We start from the raw sequence: 21,403 nt of genomic DNA on the forward strand, positions 1-21,403 counted from the left end.
TGCGATGGTGTGTTCAAGAACAGGTCCGTTGTCATCAGGAAATCTCCGGCAAAGAAATGCGGAAGGAGACTCAAAGGTCACTAGGAGAGTCACTTGTGTGTACGACACACGCAATGTGAACTTGTGATAGGGAGGTACTACCAATGTATTGTAAGTTCTATCTCTGTGTCTAAGTGACGGATTTCGGCAAAATTTCGTACTGGGCGCCAATCTGATTATGTTGCAATGGCAGTCGTAACCTGCGCTTAACCCAGACCAAACTGCGTGAGGGCGTCGTCGTTTGTAGATGGCGACTACCCTTTCCTTCGTAGCGCAATCCAGAAAGACTCACTCTCCGTGCACGTCTGTCCACCCGATTACGCTGGGGGTCGCTTGACCTTGCTACCCCGTCACCCCACGTACCAACGTCAGTGATTAGCATTCCTGTTACGTATTCCATATGTGCCGGAGTAAAATCTAGACCCAGAGACACGTGTTTTTCGCTGTTTCCCCTCAGTTTTTCCGGGCAAATTTCTCATAAGGACGCCGTCCCTCGAACTTCGGCACTCTTCCTAATTTAAGATTCAATAATCGTCCTCCAATTCGCCTCTTTATGATCTGCTTCAATAAATAAGCAATGAGGATTCCGTGAGGTCCTGGCGTATGGCGCCTCATCCGCACTTACAGACTCTAATAATAGACTCCAATTACGTTTCTGTTGTTAATTTTCGTTTATTTCCTTTCAAACACCATCTTACACCACCAAGAAATTACGAAATGTTGAGAGTGCTGTTTAGGATGCCAGATTCCGGTTAAATGTGTTGTTTTGTCTCCTGTTCTCCGTGGCGTGCCGGAAGCGCTCATCTTCCGGGTTCGGGTTTGAGTCGGTGTCCGCAATCCTCTTTCCCCTCACAGGCCACCACGGGTCGCTTTTTGACGGCGATTCTTGGGTTCGAATCTGAGTCAGACACATCATCAAGAATATAAATAGCGTAATTTAATCGCATTAACGAAGTATTTGTGTTGGCATGAAGACTGGCTCTAAGGATAACACAGTTACATTGTACCTACTCAGTTATAAACCTAACCTAAGCTTCGATACCGAATGATTTCAAATGGCGGTCCAGAAATCTCCACAACATGTCTCACATTCGTGTGCGTGAACTTACCTGAGATAAAAGGTCCTCTGGCGACGGTGGCGTCATCCGTGGAGAGTCCTTCTTTCCGCGGGCAGCCCAGAAGGGCACTTCGGCTGAAAGTGAATCCAGCAAGCTGCCCCTCCTACCCCTCTTATCTTCTAATTCATCATCATCATCATCATTTCCTCTTTTTTGTGAGGCCCAGAGAGGTCGTTCTACAGACATCGATTCTTTTTGGCAGCATTTATCTCGAGACTGACGAGCGTCGTCCAAAGCTGACTTCTTTCCAAAAGCTGTCCAGGTAGGGACATCGACAGAAATTGTTTCCAGTGGTTCGCCTCTGTCCTGAGAATCTTCATCTTCGTCTCCTGCAGGCCGTTTTCCACGTGCTGCCCAAAAGGGTTCTCCAGCGGACAGCGATTCAAGAAGACCGCGTTTGTCTCTTGAATCCTCATCGGCAGACCTGCGACCGCGAGCCGCCCAGCAAAGTTCATTCCCTGAGAGAGATTTCAGAACGCGCCTTCTTGGCGTACCTTCCGGTAATCTGAAGATGTTCCTCTTTCCTCTGGTTGGCCAGAACGGATCTTCAGCCGACTCAAGCGAATCATGATCTGACTTTCTGATCCTTTCTGCCCAGAAAGGTTCATCGGCGTACATCAGTTCGCGCAGTCCACTAATCGACGTCGGCCTGACTTTGGCTGCCCAGAGTGAGCCCTCGCCTGAAGCAGTCCGCGCCTCGTACCGCCGGCGACCCCTTGCCACCCAGAAGGGGTCGTCATCGTTCGTCCCGTCTGGAGACACATTTGGCTCGTCGCGTCTGTCCAGAAGCACGTAGTTGGGTTCTTCAGCAAACAGAGGCGTGTGGAGTTGCAGTCTGCCTCCTGCAAGCAGAATGGTTTGGGGCAGAGCCCTTGGATTATCAGAGTTAAACGTCGTGGTGTGAGAAACAACAGGCGATGGACAATGCCCAATATTTTAGCCGAAACTATTACATTTCGAAGTCGCCAATATTCTTTAGATTGATCTCAATAGAGCTTACGCCTACGTGTCCTGTGACGTCACTTGTCAGAACTGCCAGCTTTTCGAAAATGCCTTTCCTACCAGATAATGGAGTTGGAGTTTGTTATGGTGGTGTTTTGCATGTATCTAGCTGATTGTGGTTCTGATCTGTTCTACGTCGGTCTGCAGTCCCCTTATGTCATCTTGACGAACTTCGAAATCTCCCTCTCCCTCCCCCCGAGGACTGAGAAGGCACTACGTCTTTTCCAGGTAATGCAGTCGCCTTCTTAACCGGCAGCCACGATGTGAGGTTTGAGGTTCTCACGGCGTAACTTACTGGGTTTGTGAGGAGCCGCGGATCTCCAGTGCATCCGCGGCGTCTGTGAGTTCGGCCGGAGGGGCGCGTCCGACCAGAAGAGTGGGGGCACGTCCTCGAAATAGCTCCTTCTGCCTCGGGCTGGCCAGAAACCAGGTTCCGGTTTGTTCCCCAAGGTAGCGCGCACGTCGCTTCGGGTCACGCGGCGTTCGATGTCACGTCCCGTGTCGGTTTCTACCGCGTTGATGTTTTTTGCGTCGCTCTGAAAGGGAAATTTCAGAAATCGCTTGAAAACATTTTATACGTCAACAGCAAATGTTCATATTCGAGGTCGTGGCCTATGGGAAGATTCTGTTTCCTTTCTTATTTGTATTAACAGTGACTGGGGTCGTTTATCGTGAACTGGCGTTTGTAGGAAAAAGAAACTGAAATTCTACAAATTTTCATAATTACTTTTCTCTCTGTGGGTCTTTGCGTTGTGTTGCGTCTTGCTGATCTGTCATCTAGAGAATCCTATCTCGTTTCGAGTGTATCCATTCTCTTGAAATACTAATCTTGATTCTGAATGTACCAAAGAAGGCCCGCCTAATGCCCTTGTAGTATTGAAAGAAATGCATTGTATTCTTTCAAAGTAACTTGCCTTAATTCCCGCAAATGAAACAAGCACACCCGTTTCGAATTTCAAATTTTTCGCTATTTTCTCTGTCCCCCCGAAACGAGTCTCGTACTGTGCTCGCATCTTTTACTGTTTGTAGTTAATAACAATCCCGTCTTGTAGGGAAAGAGAAACATGAAGTGTTATTAAATGAACAAAATGTCTGCAGTGTCTCTGATCCTTCGGGACCCTGATTGCACTACAGCAACAGGAATTAATTGTAGTGTGAACATCGCCTTCAGACTGTGAAGGGCTGTGTTAATCGCATAACAGGTCTCAGGATAAATAAAATCGATTAATCGTCTCGAAAGTGCAGGGAACGTGAGTCGAGATAAAGCGATTAGTGCCTCCGTGTTTGTCTGCTCGCGTTCACACAGCTGTTGCTTACAGACGCATCTTTCCTTCAGTTTTGCGAGAGGAGTTACTGGGCCACTAGCCCCGTCTTGATCTCTTCAATTCTCATTTTATATTAACTTCAGAACGCAGTTGTGTTAGCAAATTTGCCATGACGACGTTTCGGGGGCGGGGTATGACTCCACGTATTTTTCTTAAACTTGACACTGGACGGAGGAGAGTGATCGACTCTGAGGATAGACCCAGACTGTCATTTGGTCCATGTTCTAAGTGAACGAATGGTACAATATTTTTAAATGTGTTAATTACGTTTTCGTGGGACAAAAATTCCGTGTTTTCGAGTGACGAGTAATTTGAAGTTCATCCCGCTCTTAAATGTGACAACGAAGATTAAGAAATAATTCTGCCAAACGGATCGGAAACTAATCCCCGCCGTTCTGATACAATGGGCGCTAATTAACGGTTGGTGGTTGTAATTCCCGTCGTGACGTCAGCCCTTACGACGTTCTTCGAATGCGAAACTTTCGCGTCTTATTAATGCCAATTGTTTATGTAGATTTTACACGGGGCTTCGGGGCGAGCGGCAAATGTTCTCTAAGCCAGTGTCGGTGAGTAAACAAGTTTAAACAAGCGAAGCGAATCTAAATTTGAAGTGATTTCACGGCTAATTTATTTTCCTAGCAAGTGGAATATTTCAGTAGTAATAATTACGGTAATTTATATTTGAAAGACCGTCCATGGCCCGCCATCTGGCAGAGTTTATCGAAACATGTGTTGCAGTGTACTTTAATTTATTTGTAATCATTTTAACGCAGCGAAGTGACAAATCATTGAGCTGAAACTTAATGTGTCTAGAATTATATTAGATTATATTAGATTGTCGTGCGATCATCGACAATGAAGTTTGGCTTCCTGTCCTGTCCTTCAGTTCCAGGCGAATTTTGCTTTGGAACTCAGATCATGCGGAGAAACTCAGTGCTATGAAGATCTCTGGAAAGAGCGCAACGAATTGTTGAGGGATGTTAAAATAACAATAATTGCCGCTGCTGTGTTCTCCAGTTCCCCGGACCCAACGAACTGGCGGCGCTGCTCCAATTATTTTAAGAGAACAGCGGATCGTTGGGAGCAAATGAGTGATCTGGCCGACGCCTAATACGAAGCTGTCGTAAAGCTGTTGAGTAACAAAAGACAGCCGCGAAAACGCGCCCTTCACGCTTTCAGATCTGTCAATCGCACTTTTCAGGAACTGATGTCTACTGCAGAATTAAAATGCGCAGTTGATGAAAAATATCTTGTTTTCTTACTCTGTGTTAGCAGAAATTGTTGTACTCACTTGCATATTTCTTAATTCCGATGATGACCGCACCACGTCGCTGCAACTCCACGTCAGCACTAGCGACACCATCAGCAGTGTGGATGTCATCCTGAAACAAACGAAAGCTGCTATGTTGTGAGAACAGCGCGAAGGAACGCTCGGAGGGCGGGACTGTCATCGAACTACACCCCGTCGTAGACTCCGTTGCACGTTACGAGTGAAATATTTCTTTTCAGTAGCCAGCGATTGTGAGCTCTGGTAAGAAGTGATCGGCGTTTCTCAGCTGCTTACTGCCTCCTTCATCAGGGCAGTGATGATGGAGCCAGTAAGCAAGTAAGATATTATTGCAGCATCCGCGTGGAGGAACCAGACCTCAGTATGGATGCGAGTCGAACAAAACACATTCACCCCTCAGGATGATTACAACATGAAATTCACACGTGCAAGGCCACGAGCCCTAAGCAATTTTAAGCAGCGATGTTGAACATGCAAGCTGCGTTTCCTCAATAAATAATAAAGTTTAATTCTTCTCGTACTTAATCACGCTAAGTCCCCAACACGACGCCAGGCGAAGTCGCAATCCGTTTGTCGATATTCAGAATTTGGAGCGTCGTATCTGAGACGATCGTCCCGACTCCTGCTGCTGCTGCTCTGCGGGCTGCGGTCTTGCTAGGGACGGGTTAAATACCTGTTGCTGTGGGGCGTGTGGCCGCCCGTCAGGGGTCAGCCCGACACGGATTGTGGCTGTCAGCTGTTTCTTCAGATTAGAGCTGGGACTCTGGGACCGGGGCCGAACCGTGACTTGACGTTTCGTAATGGAATTACACGGAGACGCCGCGGGCTAATGGAACAGGCACCGGGCGCTGTTAGGTCACGCTGTTCGGACAAATGTCTTAAGGTTTTGTGACCCGACACCATTATTTAGTACAGACTACATTCAGTCTCAATAAATCAGCTCCTTGAAGTCGAAGTTCCTTTGTGTAGTATTTAAGAATTCAGTCCGTACCGCGAAGAAAACAAAACACTTCACCATTACAAAGATCAACTGGTTACGACTCTTTAATGAAATAATCGCGGTTTGCATTGAGGGCTATACGAAACACACAAACACAGCATGAAAGGTTACTGACTGCTAATTATGTTGGTAAATATGTTTACCACTGACCTTGTGGAATGTTAATAATTGGTAAAGATATTCTCCGTGCTCAAACAATACGTATGGGGGAGTGCAAGCATAGCTCCACTCGTTCTTAACTCCTGCGCGGGATGAATGTTAGTTGTCGGCTTCACACCCCGGTCGCGGTTTACCCCAGGCACCCATGCAGTAGGAGGCGGGCGGACACAGAAGTGGCGAGGAGAGGTCTGCGTCGCCGCCCGACATTCGACTACCTGTTCCGTGGTTTACCCCGAGTTAAATACTGTTTCTGATCTAGCCAGCTCTATTTGTTCGCTTTAACATTGGGGGGTGAGATTAAATCTGCCACCAACACCCCTATCCCCCCCCTCCGCTACTGGATTTTGTTTCTTGGCCCTTGAAGTTCTTCGCACGCCATGGCCCGCCCGCCCCACACGAGGATTCGAACCCCTTGTTCTGTCGAAGCTCGTTTTGTGACGCAAATGCTCGCTCGTTTGTTATCAACGACGCGTGTGACGTCATTACCCGCATCCAAACGCTCTTGTAACGCAAATTGCCTTAAAATGTTAATGTGATGTTTGAAATGATTGCGTCTTTATCATTTGAAAGCGGGAGGGCGCGTTACTGACACTCAGTGGAACGGAACGCGCTGAGACGGACGGAATGACGCGGCGTCCCACGCTTAGTGGGGGCAGGGTCGGTCCGCCGCGTCGCTTCTTTGTCCGTTCGTTCGTTCGTTCGTTCGTTAGTTAGTTTTGAGTCCAGGAGTTCATGACAAATTAGTGGATTCATCGGGCACGAATTTATGTAACATGGTATATATATTTTTATATCGCCTGCCTACACTGTCAGAAGAACAGATCAGGCAGTGAGTAGGCAATGCAGAGTGCTGCTGTACCTGCAGAACAGCCGTCGCTGAATATGCTCGCCCATTCGAGGGTACGCGTGAGAACCTGTCTCATCCAACTTGGTTTGATCGCCCTGATACCCGGTGAGGCTTCTTCTCTGTCTTCATCCCTCTCACGTCCCTAACACACTGGCCCTAAACGTCCTGAATCTCTATGCCTTCCTTACAGCCGGGATCTTCGTGTCCCTTCATTTGAGTCTGAAAATGTTCTTTCGAGTCAAACATCGTCGGTTCTCTTTTATCTCAGTAGGAATGCCAGGTATGCCCGCGGCTTGACTTGACCCTGAGACCACGCCGATGCGTATCACGGCCTGTCCTTATCGTGGCACTTGTCAGATAAGACAGCACAGCAACAGCGTGTAGCAGCCGTGTGTTTGTTTCGGAGTATTGGCAGCACTGGCGAAATGACAAGACGCGCCCACTTTTCTTCGGCCATTATATTTTTATTATTTATTTAGTGTTCTGTCTGACGACAGGTCCATATGAACAGGGTCCTTCCATCCTTTTCTCGGACTAGGACCTGTTCATATACGTTCTTGGCAGATAATCCAGAAGTGGTTTGCCATTGCCTTCTTCTGTGTGTGAATGGAGTAATTGTTGGGATGCCACGGAGGAAAAGTCCGTGTTGCCTAGACCACGGCCTTGACCAACACAAGTTATAAATTCGGGCACCGCCGGGAATCGAACTTCGGACCTTTATTGCAGCTTAATTGCTTCAATGGAGCAGCGTCTTTCCTGAGAAGATAGTTGTCGCTCAGCTGATCAAGAAATTCTCTGTCTCTTACGGAAACCAAACGTTCACTTCCTTGTTCAAAGGGCTCGCCGGAGCCATATTAATCCAGACGAAATCAAAAGCTCTCTATCTCCAAGACCCGTTTTAATATTATTTCCTATCTGCGCCTAGGCCCTCCTTTGAGGCTTTCGAACCAAAATATTTCTCACTTTCTCCGTGCGCGCTACATGCCCTGACAATCTCTTCGTCCTCGATTTGATTATCCGAATTTTTTAAGAGTACAAATAAAGAGTTCCTGTAACTTCCTGTGTGTCAGGTCCAAATTTTCTCCGAGGCTCAAATGCTCTCGAACTGCCGCGTGACCCCGCTCAGGTCAGGCATCCGGCCTGCCAGACCGGAGCGGTCCGGTGCCCGGATACTTTCGCGGCGTCGCCTTTGCGATGGACGAGAGTGAAGATTGTCGTCTTGAAGACGGCTGTCTTTCATCAGGTCGATCGCCCTGATGGTGGAACTAGCACATACGACCTCTGAAACGTCTTTAAACGTCTACCAAGCTACGCGGCGCAGCGACTGAGAAGACAGCCATCTTCGTCCTCGCTGCCGTGAGAACCTCAAAACGCCAGAGGTTGTCTTGTTTCGACGAATGTCCACTTTTGCAGCAGGTGTTTCCGCATTTGACCTTTGTCACAAATTGTTATACGTCGAGTGCACGTGTACGCTGAAATATCAGAAGAATTTTAGCCACGAGAGAGCATTACTTGAGGACTTGGGTGATAGCGAAGTGATAAGTGGCAGCTGATGTCGAGTGGTCACAGCGCCGATAATGGGCTCGGAGCCATTATTACCGCACGCTGATTGTTCCTGTCGACCTTTGGTCAGGTACTTCGAGTCTTTAAGAGCTATTTCTGAATGACTTGTTAATCGGCCAGCATTCCGCAGCCCTGTTCCTGAACTTCGCATGTGTCAACACATACATTCATCTTGTGCGCGCCGATGAAGGTGTTCGGTAAGCGACAGAATCGACTCAACTCCTGATCCGTCGGACGCACCTCAGGTTAGTTCCTTCGCGAGCTTCGTGTCCTCTCTGTACTTCTGGACGCAATCTAGATAGATGTGTTGCAATACACGTGAAATTCATTCACGCAGTCCTTGACGAATCCTCGCATTGGCGCTTCTGTTGCAGATAGTACAGCGCGTGTCGTAGGAAAACGGAAAAGTCTTGCGCACGCAGCCCACGTTATTCTGGACGGTAATCGCCGTCAACCGAGTATGAAGAGAAGCCATTCCGGAAGCAGGAGGAACAACTTTGCGCATCGGAATTCATCCTACAGATCGTCGGCGGTTAGCATAGGCAAAATATATGAACAAGACGTGAATGGAAACATATCCGTTCAGAGAAGAGTGAGAATCTCTTCATTGGGAGATGTTGGCCGTCGTCAGACGTTTCGAAGCCATAATGAGTTTAAACCTGTTATCAGAAGAAGCAACTCTTGGCGCTTAGCGATTGAAACAAAGGATCACGAGAGGCAGAAAGAATTGAATCAGCTTGCACCAATTCTTCGTAACAGCAGGCCATATAAAAGTGTTATCATCAGGAGCAACTCTAGAGGTCTGGTGACTGAATCAACTTATCCAGAGAGACAGAATAACGCGAGTCTACGAACAGCCACAGTATCCAACAGCAGTGAACGTAAACCTGTTATTAGCAGGAGCAACTCTAGAGGTCTGGTGACTGAATCAACTTATCCAGAGAGACAGAATAACGCGAGTCTACGAACAGCCACAGTATCCAACAGCAGTGAACGTAAACCTGTTATCATCAGGAGCAACTCTAGAGGTCTGGTGACTGAATCAACTTATCCAGAGAGACAGAATAACGCGAGTCTACGAACAGCCACAGTATCCAACAGCAGTGAACGTAAACCTGTTATTAGCAGGAGCAACTCTAGAGGTCTGGTGACTGAATCAACTTATCCAGAGAGACAGAATAACGCAAGTCTACGAACAGCCACAGTATCCAACAGCAGTGAACGTAAACCTGTTATTAGCAGGAGCAACTCTAGAGGTCTGGTGACTGAATCAACTTATCCAGAGAGACAGAATAACGCGAGTCTACGAACTTCAAATGCTCTCGGAAGCAATGCGAGTAAGAGTCTTATAAACTCAAGGGACATAGGGAGAGATTCACGGCACAGCGGGCACAAAGTATTGGGTAATTACCGGCCCGAAGTTACCATTGGCGATGAGTACCACAACGATGCAACTCACGGCTCTGCTGTTCAAGGGGAACTGCCACGTTTTCCGTCAGCTGTTGACAGTAGCAACTTGCGTCAGCCCGTTATCAGCACGCGTAAATACAGCGAACCGTTCGCTGATTCTGGCAGTCAGTCGGAGCGTCCGCACCCCGTGCGTGTTCGGATCGTCGGAGAATATCAACTGCGTATCAACAGAAATGAGCACGGGGTCTCCGACGTTGACTCCGGAGGTGGGAAGGGAAGCCACGAAGCGGCCCAGTGCGTGTCAGGACCCAGTGGCTCTGCCTTGAAATGGATTTCCGGCAGCAAAAAGCCTTTGCACAAAGCTGAAGGGGGGCAGAAGGTGCGAGGAGACGTAACTGTACGCCCGCTGACAATCGAAAGCAAACTTGTTATCAACAGACACGTTTCGCAGTGCCCACCTAATGACTCTACAGATCTGGAGGTGTCGAGAAAGGTGACTCAGCGTCCACTGATGGTGGATGCCGGAACCTCGCGTCGACCGGTTATTGACTGGAACGGTTCTCAGTATACAGCTGATAACTGCGCAAACCGCCAAGGTCGGAGGGAAGTGACGCATCTCCCACTGCGAGATCCGAGCGCTGATGCACATCTGCCGGTTACCAGAGCGGTCACTGAGGCTGACAGCGAGTGTGAGTGGCAGGCGGACAGAGGTGTAGAGCCAGGGCGACAACGAGAACCGTCCCAAGCGACAGTTCGATGGTTTATGTGCGCCAGTACACTTGTGTGGGTGTTTTCATTTTTTTGTGTTTTCATAAAAAGACTGTACTCTGTATGAAGGTATTGGAAGGAAATATATAAACTGATTAGAGTTCCCGGCCGCATTACCTTTGGAATACAAAATCCTTCCTCTTCATTATTACTTGTCAGCATGCAAAATGTTACTTCTGTATTTCATTAGTTACCACGTAAAAATCAATAAACATCCGGTGGACCGCCATGTTCTCTAGGCTTGCTTCCGCGTCGTCAGTTGGCGCATCGGCCTTGCTTGCGTTATTGGTGATGGTCTGTTATTTGTGATGATGGTCACACAGAACTCTTCACCAGTAGCGTTGTTTTTCCTTGTAGAATAAGGAGACAGAATCTAGCCGAAATTTCCCGGCTGGTGAATGATTTTGTGAAGAGGCAAAATTTTCAACTTTGCTTTATAGTGCTCTGTCAGACGGGGACACGAAAACAGGAATGGGGTACATCAGTTTCTGTTCTTTTGCTGACGATGTTAATTTACAGGGTGAAAACATAAATATCATAAAAAAATCACAGAATCTCTGTTACGTGTTGGTAAGACGTCTGGTCTTCACAAAGACGCGGATGAAACAGGTTTTCGTTTGCGTCCTGGTATTCTGGATTGTGACGTCATTTATCTTGTAGTAGGTTAACATTTCAGAGGAATCTGTCGTGTCCATTTTCAGTTTTGAAAACCGCAGTCAACATGTGGTAATTTATTTCCAGTTTGCTGCGGGACGCCTGCAAACTAATTTCATACTGCACGCATCACAGCTGCGTAGGAGAAGTTGCCGCGCAAGTACGGCGATCTGATACACGAGCTTTTCATCAGAAGGCAGAATTTGTTTTCGATGCGTAACACGTAAATGCCAAAAGACGCGCTTTTACAAATGCGTGTTTCGATACATCGAATAGCAAGTGTCTGGAGATGGCTCCATTCTGGGCAGTAGGATCGTGTGTGACATTCCGGTTTAAACGTGTCCTGAACTACGGTTCATTGCCTTTGTTGAATAAATCCTTTTACCTCAGGCAGACTAGTGTCGCAATAAATTGAAATTTCTCCAACTCGCAAATATAAAAGTTCCCTCCATGACGTACGAGCCTGCGCACATGGTGACTGGGTCGATGCGCGTCGTGATTTCATTTTATGTTTGCCGGGGCGGGGCGCCTTTGTGGCTCTGTTAGTGTCTTGAGGCGACAGTCCAGCCCCTCGCTCTCTGCTGGGAAATTCACTCGCAATGAAACAACAAACAAAAGGGAGAATCAAAAGGCCAAATACATTTTTTATTTCAGTCGGACTTTTCGTCGTAATGACAATCTTTGACATAGTTTCGCGTCGGCAAAGGAGCGTTTACTTTGTTTTCCATTTTAGCCGAAACAGCTGCAGTGCCGTCATTTTAATTAATATGTAGTCAAATAATGAGAGAAGAGCAATCGGCGATTAAAACTGTATTCGTATCACATGTTCAATAATCTGCGTGGAAGTTTTCCACTTGATTGAGACAGAAAAACCCAGTCAGTAGATTTCTAGCAGGGAAAGAATCATTTTAGTTACCGCTTTCAGATCGGCTCTGGGACCAACTAAACTTTTGCTCCATGGGTTAAAGCGGCCGGAGCGTTACCAGTTAGCTCTTTCTAGCTCCGAGGTTTACGTTAGGAGTTTTACTGTCAACACCCCATTCGTCTTTCGTGGCGTGGTGCTTAGTTAATTACGTCATGAACAGATATTCCAGGTATGACAATTATGATGTTTAAGTCTTCGTCGTTTTTCTTACTGGAATTCGTTCATAATAGAGTAGCTGATACAGCAATCTCGCTAAGTGCTGATACGTATTTGTATCCAGTTTTGCCAGTTCCGGCATTTGATTTTGTGTATCCACAACTTTTTTTCGGTTTTGTGTGGGCTACACGCGAAAATAATCGGTGGTTTCAGCGCTTAAATACTCTGATCTTCAGGATTTCAATGGACCTAATCACCAGTCTAGTTGGTGCCATTCGATTGAAACTCCGAACGAGAAGCATAAATTATTCTATTCGATAGTTACATTTTGCTACACAATTCGATATTAGCCATCGATGCTATTAATTGTTCTCTTCGAATTGCACAAATCCGACTTCACGTAAAAACACGAACAAGACTGTAAACTACGTATTATTTGTTACATTTGTCTTTTTAAATAAAACTATTTATAGTATGCATAATTATTTTCGGAACAACCTACGAGTGTGCCATGACATACCTGTGATAATTCACGATACATATAAAGAATTTGTAGAATCGAATAAGTTAGGTACATTCGAATGCGTTCAATTGGTTGCTGTCGTTCGGAGTAATTCTCGATATTATTAGAACCGATGCTTGTTTCATTTGTTTTGGGTGCCGGCCTTTAGCTACTGTCGTAATTTGTACAACTATAGTGCACTCTGGTGTATTTATTCATGACTAACCTGAGGGATATCTGGGAAGTTATTGTTGGCTGCACCGTTTCAACAGAGTACTTGTGTACGAAGTGTTTATTTATTGACGATGGTTATGTAGAATGGAACAGCATTTACAAAGTTATTTACAGCGTATAGACTGTGTTGCTGTAAATTGTTGCCCAATCACAGTACGTTTGTGTTACTTTATTATTCTTGTTATTTCATTTCAGTTATTTCAGTTCTGAAGTAATGTAGAGGTTATGTGAATATTGTGATCCCGAATTTACTGGTAGATGGAGGTTGCAGGAACGACATGTTGTGTGTGGAATGGTTTAATTGCATGTTTTGTATTGTATATTTCTTAATATATTTTGTGCTGAAGATACGTTGAATGATTTTTTTATGTGGCGTTATATGAATGTAAATTTTTACTTGTGGAACTCATGTTTGCTATTGATCTGGAGGTTTGTACATAGGCCTTGTTTGCTAATTATCAAGAATTATTATTTATTATTGACTGCAAATGGGTTTATACCCGGTGGCAGTGTCCTACAATAACATACAAAACAATGAGACAGAACAGAACAATGAGATACATCAACACAATGAGACAGAACAAAACAATAAACAAAAGGACACAACAAAAACAATAAGACACAATAAACAATGAGATACATCAACACAGAGACAGAACAAAACAATAAACAAAAGGACACAACAAAAACAATATGACACCCAAACAATGGGATACATCAACACAATGAGACACAACAAAACAATAAACAAAGGACACAACAAAAACAATAAGACACAATAAACAATGAGATACATCAACACAGAGACAGAACAAAACAATAAACAAAAGGACACAACAAAAACAATATGACACACAAACAATGGGATACATCAACACAATGAGACACAACAAAACAATAAACAAAGGACACAACAAAAACCATAAGACACAACATACAATGAGATACATCAACACAGAGACAGAACAAAACAATAAAAAAGGACACAACAAAAACAACACATCCCACTCAAAATCAACCAACTCATAAATTACAAAACCATCCAACCTCAAGTACTTAACTTAAAAAAAAGAACTTAATACCACCTAGACATAAGACAATAACTGTAATGTATTACAAACGTCATGAACTGATGCACTCACACAACAATACAATGAGACACAACAATACAACATACCACACTCAAAATAAAACATCTGACACAATAAAAAAAACACACATCCACTAATTAATCACAATACTTAAGAGTGGAATATAAAGTCCGCTCTCAGTACATGAAAATTTTATCCCAAAGAACTACAGCCCTTCATCACTTGGAGACTAAGACACTTCACTTCACTTATCACCATTTATTCCCAACTTAATAACCCTTAGCTTGTAACTACTTTTCTGACCCTCTTTCTAAAGGTGCCTAATTTACAGGGGAAAGACTCTAGCACGCCTGGAGGTAATTGGTTCCAGCTTCTTATGGTCCTATTTACAAAGGAATATTTGCCTACATCCGTTCTTTGTTTCCTAGTCCTAATTTTCCGAGTATGATCGTCCCTGCCCAGGTAGCATGGCTTTAATAATCTATCCTCTATCATTTTCCAAGCCCGGCCCCCCGTGTATGCTTTGAAAAGGGCGCACATTCGGGCTATCAATCTACGCTGTGCCAATGTTTCCCAACCAGATTCGTTCGTGAAATTAGCAAATTTAGCCGCTCTCTTCTGCACCCGATTTAGTGCTCTTACCTGTCCTTCCCTGTAAGGGTCCCAACACACAGCTCCATATTCAAGTATCGGTCTCACTAGCGACGTATAAGCTAAACGTTTCGTATTGTTATTTCCCTTTTTTAGTATACGCATTACGAAATGGAGAGCCTTCCATGCTTTAATTAGTGTATAATTCACATGATCTGCCCAGCTCTGTTTTCTTAATTCCTATACAATTCAACGAAGTGCGAAAAACGTTGCCTCTCTAAATTGATATATGAGATTTCCTCAGTAAATATATTTAGTGGGCATCTCATCACAATATTGGAGGTACTTGGAAGAAATCTTGATCTTGTCCTGTGTTTTCAAAGGTAGATGTGTGACAGCATTATAAAATCAGCCACACCACTTCCTCCTGATTAAGTTTGTCTCATAAAATTCCATGTAATCCCACTAATCTATTTAAAATTGTAAAACAAGCAACACCATGACAAGGTTTATACCCTTGTTCCAGGTTACTGCCTAGTGCTGCTACCTGCTGTGAGCTGGAACTCACACATCATGGTATGTACATATATACATATGTTTTATTTATTATGGTGTCAAGATTATACTTTCTTGCGTGTGTTTATGAAGGGATGGATTATGTATGTATGTATGAAATTAAATGACTTAAGTAGAGAGAGGTGAGTGTACGTTTCAATATGTTTATACCAAGACACTTCATTCCTCATCTGTATGTGGTGTTAGTTTTATGATTATGGTTGAATGACTATTTATTCACAGAAAATTAGGTATCATGTGAAGTTTACAGATGTGTTTAATAAAATTTATTAAATCTCCTTGGCACATTACAATATTTCACATTCTGTTCTTAGAGGTTCCGCTTCTGTGGAGATTTGGACTGTCCTGACTGGATTCTTGCTGAGATAAACACACTTGCTCGCATGGTGAGTCACTGGTAAATTCTGACTTGCTTGTTATACTGTATATATTGCAGTAAAATATGATTATGATGCCCAATAAAATTTTAAGGAGCTGCAATGGCTTAGTCAGTAAAGTAGATGCTCATTGACTGGGTAACTGGCAGTTTAGTTTCAAGCTGTAGGAATTTCTCTCTTTATTGTCATGTATGACACACCTCCTCCAACACACATGCAGCCTCGTGTCCAGTCACTGTTTCCTGAGGTTAAATTGGCTAGAACTTGCAGCTCCATAGTGTGCACAGATTGATAAAATCTGATTGACCTGCAGATGTTACGTGTCAATGGTGGTGAGGAGATTACCATGAAGATTTTCTGAGGACCTGGTTTGAGTCTTAAATGTTGCCCCCTGGTTATGAAGCACTGAACCATGGGAATTGAGATGTAGCTCATTCCACATGGTCTTAACCTCAGTTGCAGATGAAGGCAGTCAGCATAACTTCCTGGCTGCCTTGCCCCTGGGGAAAGAACCCCCACATTATCCATTGTATAGGAGGCTGGGCAGATGCATAGCAGGTGTGGATGTAGTGGTCAAGAGAAATTCCAGCCTCTGCCAGGAATCCAATTCTGGTCTTTGAGCCCATAATCTCTACTCACTGATTTATCACAGTTTCCTTAATTAAGCATTTCTCAGTGAAATTTTACTTTGTGTTTCAGACGTCTGTGAAAATGAAGCTGGTCTGTCAGCATGTAACAAGGTCTCTCCTTGGAGAAGACATGGATGTAAGTGGATTCTTGTTCATTTAGGATTTGTGCATGTTTGTAGTTACAATTGTGGCCCAGTATGTCAGTCAGCGAAGTGACTTGTCTGTCACAAGGCCGATAGCCGACGGTCAAATCCCATTAGGGGCATTATGATGTGTCTGTTTGCTACCATATCCAGGTTTCTGCGCAATTCACTGTGGGGGATTTTATCTTGGCAAGTCCAGTAGACAAAATTTTAAGCAGGAAATAGCCATACAGTAAGATTTTGATATGGATAAGACGTGTATCACACATGAGTGAATTTAGAAACTCATGCAAGGTTTTTGTCAGGAAAAACAAAGGCAAGATACATCTTGGGAAATACAGGCCTAGATTGAAGGATTTTCAAGTAATGGAGTGTAATGATGTGAATCAGATTTAACTCAGATCCGGTGAGAGGTTTTCTTGAATATTTTAATTTTGTTTCCATAAGTGTTGCATGATTTCCTGACCATCTGAATGACTATCAGCTTCTGAAGAATGTATGGACACTAGCACTTAGGAATGTAACCAAGAAAGAAACTGAGAAAATTACAAAACGCATTGCTTCATAGTTTTTATTTTTCACCTCTTGTTGTCAGAGGGCGAGAAAACAAGAAATGTTTGAGAAGTCTTGGTCCAGTCGGTAAGCTTTAATATTATTTAATTTTATTTAATTGTGTTATCAGTTGATTGAATTGTTAGATTTGTCTCATCCTCATCTCATGTTAATACTCCTTCAATAATTTGCTTTCTGTTATTATTTGCAAGGTAGAACATTAGGTCGTTGCAGGCCTATTTTCCACGTTTAAAGTTAGTCTCGAACAGAATACAGGTAATGAGATTTACAAAGCCAATAGAGGATTGATGGACATACGCTGTTCATGCTCCAATCAGCTGTGGTGTTTGAGTGATGGCATCACTGAGACAGGAGGAAGATCTAAGGGGCTGTGAAAGGATCAGACTTGATTCAATCCAGGCCAGAGCTTTCACAGACCCATCATTATGAGATAATGTCAGCACAAAGAGGTTTTGATCTCCCCTGAGTCTCTTAGAAGGGGTTGGGGACGTGATGCACCACCTTAACTGCCAAAATGGAAAAATGTAGTACCGCCTAGTGCAGCAAAGCAATTTTATTACAACAAAAACTTCTTTTCTGGTGAAGAAATATGTTGGAATTTCTCTCAGTGTTGTTGAATTTGGTTTGAAATATTCTGTTTGCCCCTCATTACTAGGTAATGATTATTGCTTGAAAAAGGAGTATCTACAGAATATTTATAATTTTCATGTTACTTGTTTTACAAGGACAGGATTGTGGTGTCATGTCTGTGTGCTTATTAACTCAGTTGATATAGTTTTATGTAAACTGTTATGAACAGAAGGACGCTTGAGGCCTGTAATGTCATCCCTCTCAGCGCCCTGTTATCAAACATTCTCAATCTATGTTCTTCCCATACAATGAGACACCGATGTGTAATTCCAGTTTTGTGTATTTTAATGAGAAGACGAAAGATTCCCAGAATTCAATCTGCTCTTAATTTCTTTATGAATGCAGTATTGATTTATTACCATTGTTCCCGCGTACTGGATCCATATCACATTTTTTAAGATTTTTCATCTGGCTTTTTGTTGTGATTTTATTTCTGCAATATAGACCAAGTTTTATTATATTATTTTTCCACATATTTAGCAAGGCAGAAGTATGAAGTTCCTATGCAGTGTGATATCTTTACTGCTGATATCTCTGCAAGGGTAGATTTTTGAGCATGCTCTGTTGTAACACTTCACATGAAAAAGGCTTCATACAGCCATTGCGCAAGTGAGTCGGAGGTTTAGTAAAAATGTCTTGTTTGCAAATTAGAGAAACTGCAGCAGAGACTTGTGTGTGTTTATACCTTTGGCAATCTTTGCGTAATCCTCTCACCTGACAGTAGTACCACACATTTAGAGATTAAATTTTGCAGGAGGATAACACATTGTTTGCACAAGAGATTGTAAAGGAGCCTGGGAAGACAAAATTCAATAACATACAACATTAATCTGGAACCTATACAGACTGGCTTTATATTAGCTTCTCAGTGGAGTAACAGGGTGTTGGAAAGTCCGTACTGAATGTTGCTGTGTTTTATCACTCCCTCGCATTCACAAAGACCACAGTTCGAATCTGTGCATGAAGATTACTAACTCCTCAGAGGTTTATCAACCAAAATTGTGCAAATATTTCTTGATCCTCCACTGAGGAGGATAATATTGAAATGGAACTGCAAGACGTAGGTTGTGAAGAGGATAGTACTTTTCTTTCAGTCCTAACGTGCTCATATCTTCACATTTCGTGTGAGATTATGGCAGCATCGTCTCCTATCTTCATCCCAGAGCTTTTGCATTGTTCCTTTTTAGGTAAGCTGTCATTGTTTTGTTTTCTTATTTCAGTTTGAGAGAGTTAAGAAGCTTACAGCAGATGCAAAGTTCGGTGAGTGAAATTACTTGTATTGTGTATTATCTTACTACATTTTGCATCTTCTTTCTGTACATGAATATTGCTTATATTTTCCAACAGGTTGAAGGAAATTTATTGTCTTTTTATGTATTTGTGCATGTTAGAGCACTAAGGATGTGTGAAACTGTAGACTGGATTCATCTGGTTCAGCATAAGCTGCATTGGTGGGTTTTTTTGGACACAGTGACAAAGCTTCGGGTTTTATGAAAGCAGCTGAATACATATGAATTGCTTGGGTACAATTCTGTGTCATAAAGTTGATTTTCTTTTAATTATGTTTAACTCTTTACTATTTGTTAAGCTGTCATTGCAGTTTAGGATATTACAGCTGAGTAGCTCTGTGATTCGTGTTACCTGATGATGTTCAGAGTTTTGAAATTGTGGGGGGAGGGGGAGACAAGAAACGGGTACATCAATTTGATGGGAAAACGTTTTTGAAAGTAGTCACTTGAGAAAATAAAGGTCAAGTCAGAGTATAACATTAAGACTGATCTTAGGGAAGTAGGTTATAGGGATGGGAAGCAGATGGAACCGGCTTAAGATACCTATTAGTATTCCTGAACCTTCTGGTTCTATTAGGAGATGGTGGTAATTGAATTGTGTTTCAGAGTCGGGTGAGGTTAAGGCAAGCGTGGCAGCACTGCTGTTTGTGTTGGCAACCTCAGCTCGCCATGGTGTGGATGGGGAGACATTGGGCAGTGAATTGCAGCAGCTGGGATTACCAAGGGAACATGCGACAGCACTTTGCCGTGTCTACAATGATAATCTGGCGTCTATCTCCAGCAAACTGCGGGACCATAGTCTGCGATGTATGTGCAGTTGCTACTGAATTTCACAGTTTTTAGGATATTTAATTATGCTGTCTGAACTGCAGGTTGATAAGATGTGATTGTTGTCTGGCATTATAGATGACTGCAAAGTGACTCATTGTTACCATGCCATTTGCAGTATCCTGTAACTCTCAGCCCAGTAAACTTGTATGCAGTATTTTAGCATGTAAACAGAAGCAGGGGACATTGATCTGTAGGAGTTAAAAATAAGCCATGACTGCTTCTTTACCCACCCAAGTCAATCACCCTGCCATTCCCTACTATATTACATACAAAAACTGTGAGCCAATCAACAGCCGTACTGCGTGTGTTGCAGTGAGCCATCTGCAGGATGTGCAGTGGCGATTGGACACGGTTGTCGTGGACAAGAATCTGATGGTAGGGGAGCTACGGCTCAGTCTGCAGGTGATGGATCCAATGTCTGGGACACAGTGCACCCACAACTTCAGCATGAATGCACAACAGCTGCACCTTCTGTTGGCAGGTGAGTCTTCTGTCGCAGGAATTGGTTTTGACTGAACTAGATCATTGATATGAACGTGTGTGATACCTTGAAGCTTTCTTTCCTTATACGATTTAGAAAATGGGTTAAAGAGGAATGGGTATAATTGTATGTAGGACATTGAGAGTTGAATCCGTGGCGTAACAGCTCCAGAGAGCCAAAGCCGACTAGCTGGCTGCTGGGCTTACGTTCACATGCCTAAGCAGAGGTGAACGATCATCCAACCAGATATAGGGTGACGTGTGGTCAGCACAACAAACCCAGAGCCATTGCTAGTTTTCATGACCGGATTACACTACCCATTGTAGCTCCCCAATTTCCTCACGATGCTGGGTTGGCACCGGTCTCATACACTGGTCGAAAATCCCATGAGAAATTTCTTTCACCAAGAGTGAGTTGAATGTACATTACAGAAATATTTACCTAAGTGAATTTCCTGAATCTTACTGTTTGTATGTAAGTTATCTGCTAAACAGCCTACCGGGTAGGTTATGGGTTCCCAAAAAATCGCTCGTCTCTTTGTGACCTATATTTATTTGTTCCAGATCGCTGGATAAACTCGTATCTCTGTATTTGTTTCAGACTTGAAGCGGGCGTCCAGTCTCATGGAGCAATTATAATAGTGTCTGACATCATTTGTGTAGGGGAGAGGCTAATGGTATCTAATGGTATTAGATATGCATATTTTCTTAAGTTTTAGTTATAAAGGCAGAAGAACGGGGAAGTTTTCACTAAGATGAACTTGCTAAATGAAAGTCATTTTCTCAGAACTCCATCATGGATGCAAAGACTTGTCTTGATTGGCCAGTCAGTAAAGTGATGTACTGTGTGCTGGACTGTCAGGGTTCAGGAAGGGGTAAGGGTAGTTCTCTTTACCTTCATGACAAAATGACTTGGCCAGCTTCCTTTATCCCAAGTTTATGTGGCTGGAGTGTGAAGCTGACTGCTTATATCAGTCCAGTGCTGTCTGTCCCATGTGTCCATGGAATGGATTTTAGACATGAGAGTAATTTTGCCTTATATTTTCAGTTGACTGAAAATATGCTATGAAAATCTCAACTGTTTGAGTGTATGGTAGTTTTATTTGCAATACATTTATACACGCAAGTAATGTCTGTGTGTATTTGTCACCAGTTAGCAGCACTGGCTCAGCATACAAAATTATATGGCTAGATGCTGGGCAT

At 43.6% G+C, this 21,403-nt stretch overlaps 3 protein-coding genes across 5 annotated transcripts in view; 2 read left to right on the top strand and 1 right to left on the bottom strand.

Moving 5' to 3' along the window:
- LOC110830463 (COMM domain-containing protein 4) overlaps nt 1-21,330 on the top strand; it is a 37,092-nt gene extending 15,762 nt beyond the window's left edge. Inside the window, exons 1-8 of one of the 3 annotated variants that reach the window (XM_022065445.2) lie at nt 12,987-13,143; nt 15,199-15,248; nt 15,563-15,634; nt 16,325-16,390; nt 18,821-18,860; nt 19,496-19,696; nt 20,034-20,201; nt 20,802-21,330. In XM_022065445.2, the coding sequence (XP_021921137.2) occupies nt 15,246-15,248; nt 15,563-15,634; nt 16,325-16,390; nt 18,821-18,860; nt 19,496-19,696; nt 20,034-20,201; nt 20,802-20,839 (588 nt within the window). In that variant the 5' untranslated portion in view covers nt 12,987-13,143; nt 15,199-15,245 and the 3' untranslated portion in view covers nt 20,840-21,330. Of the gene's footprint in view, nt 1-12,986; nt 13,144-13,316; nt 13,420-15,198; nt 15,249-15,562; nt 15,635-16,324; nt 16,391-18,820; nt 18,861-19,495; nt 19,697-20,033; nt 20,202-20,801 lie in introns of those variants that run through there. The other 2 variants (XM_087350993.1, XM_022065446.2) reach the window with 2 other exon arrangements.
- natalisin (neuropeptide natalisin) lies at nt 698-5,401 on the bottom strand. The gene is made up of 5 exons (XM_022065433.2): nt 5,294-5,401; nt 4,776-4,866; nt 2,455-2,695; nt 1,149-1,999; nt 698-937 (listed from the first exon to the last, which is right to left on the bottom strand). The coding sequence occupies exons 2-5, from the start codon at nt 4,863-4,865 to the stop codon at nt 773-775; spliced, it is 1,347 nt and encodes a 448-aa protein (XP_021921125.1). The 5' UTR covers nt 4,866; nt 5,294-5,401; the 3' UTR covers nt 698-772.
- Nucleotides 8,345-10,748, top strand: LOC147873691 (uncharacterized). The gene is made up of 2 exons (XM_087350985.1): nt 8,345-8,586; nt 8,716-10,748. Exon 2 carries the CDS (start codon nt 8,802-8,804, stop codon nt 10,584-10,586), a length of 1,785 nt encoding a protein of 594 aa, XP_087207111.1. The 5' UTR covers nt 8,345-8,586; nt 8,716-8,801; the 3' UTR covers nt 10,587-10,748.
- Nucleotides 21,331-21,403: the final 73 nt, after the last annotated feature.

The sequence above is a fragment of the Zootermopsis nevadensis genome, unplaced genomic scaffold, assembly GCF_977971745.1.
Source record: "Zootermopsis nevadensis isolate Lab colony 2312 unplaced genomic scaffold, Znev_1.0 Znev_ptg000017l, whole genome shotgun sequence".
Classification (NCBI taxonomy): domain Eukaryota; kingdom Metazoa; phylum Arthropoda; class Insecta; order Blattodea; family Termopsidae; genus Zootermopsis; species Zootermopsis nevadensis.

Bases quoted from the DNA above. Each gene is read 5' to 3' on its own strand.
- natalisin (XM_022065433.2), bottom strand. From the start codon at position 4,865: ATGACATCCACACTGCTGATGGTGTCGCTAGTGCTGACGTGGAGTTGC. The intron at 2,696-4,775 runs GTGAGTACAACA...TTTCCCTTTCAG, and splicing joins CGGAATTAAGAAATATGCAA to AGCGACGCAAAAAACATCAA. The intron at 2,000-2,454 runs GTAAGTTACGCC...TTCTGCTTGCAG, and splicing joins CGCGGCTCCTCACAAACCCA to GAGGCAGACTGCAACTCCAC.
- LOC147873691 (XM_087350985.1), top strand. From the start codon at position 8,802: ATGAAGAGAAGCCATTCCGGAAGCAGGAGGAACAACTTTGCGCATCGG.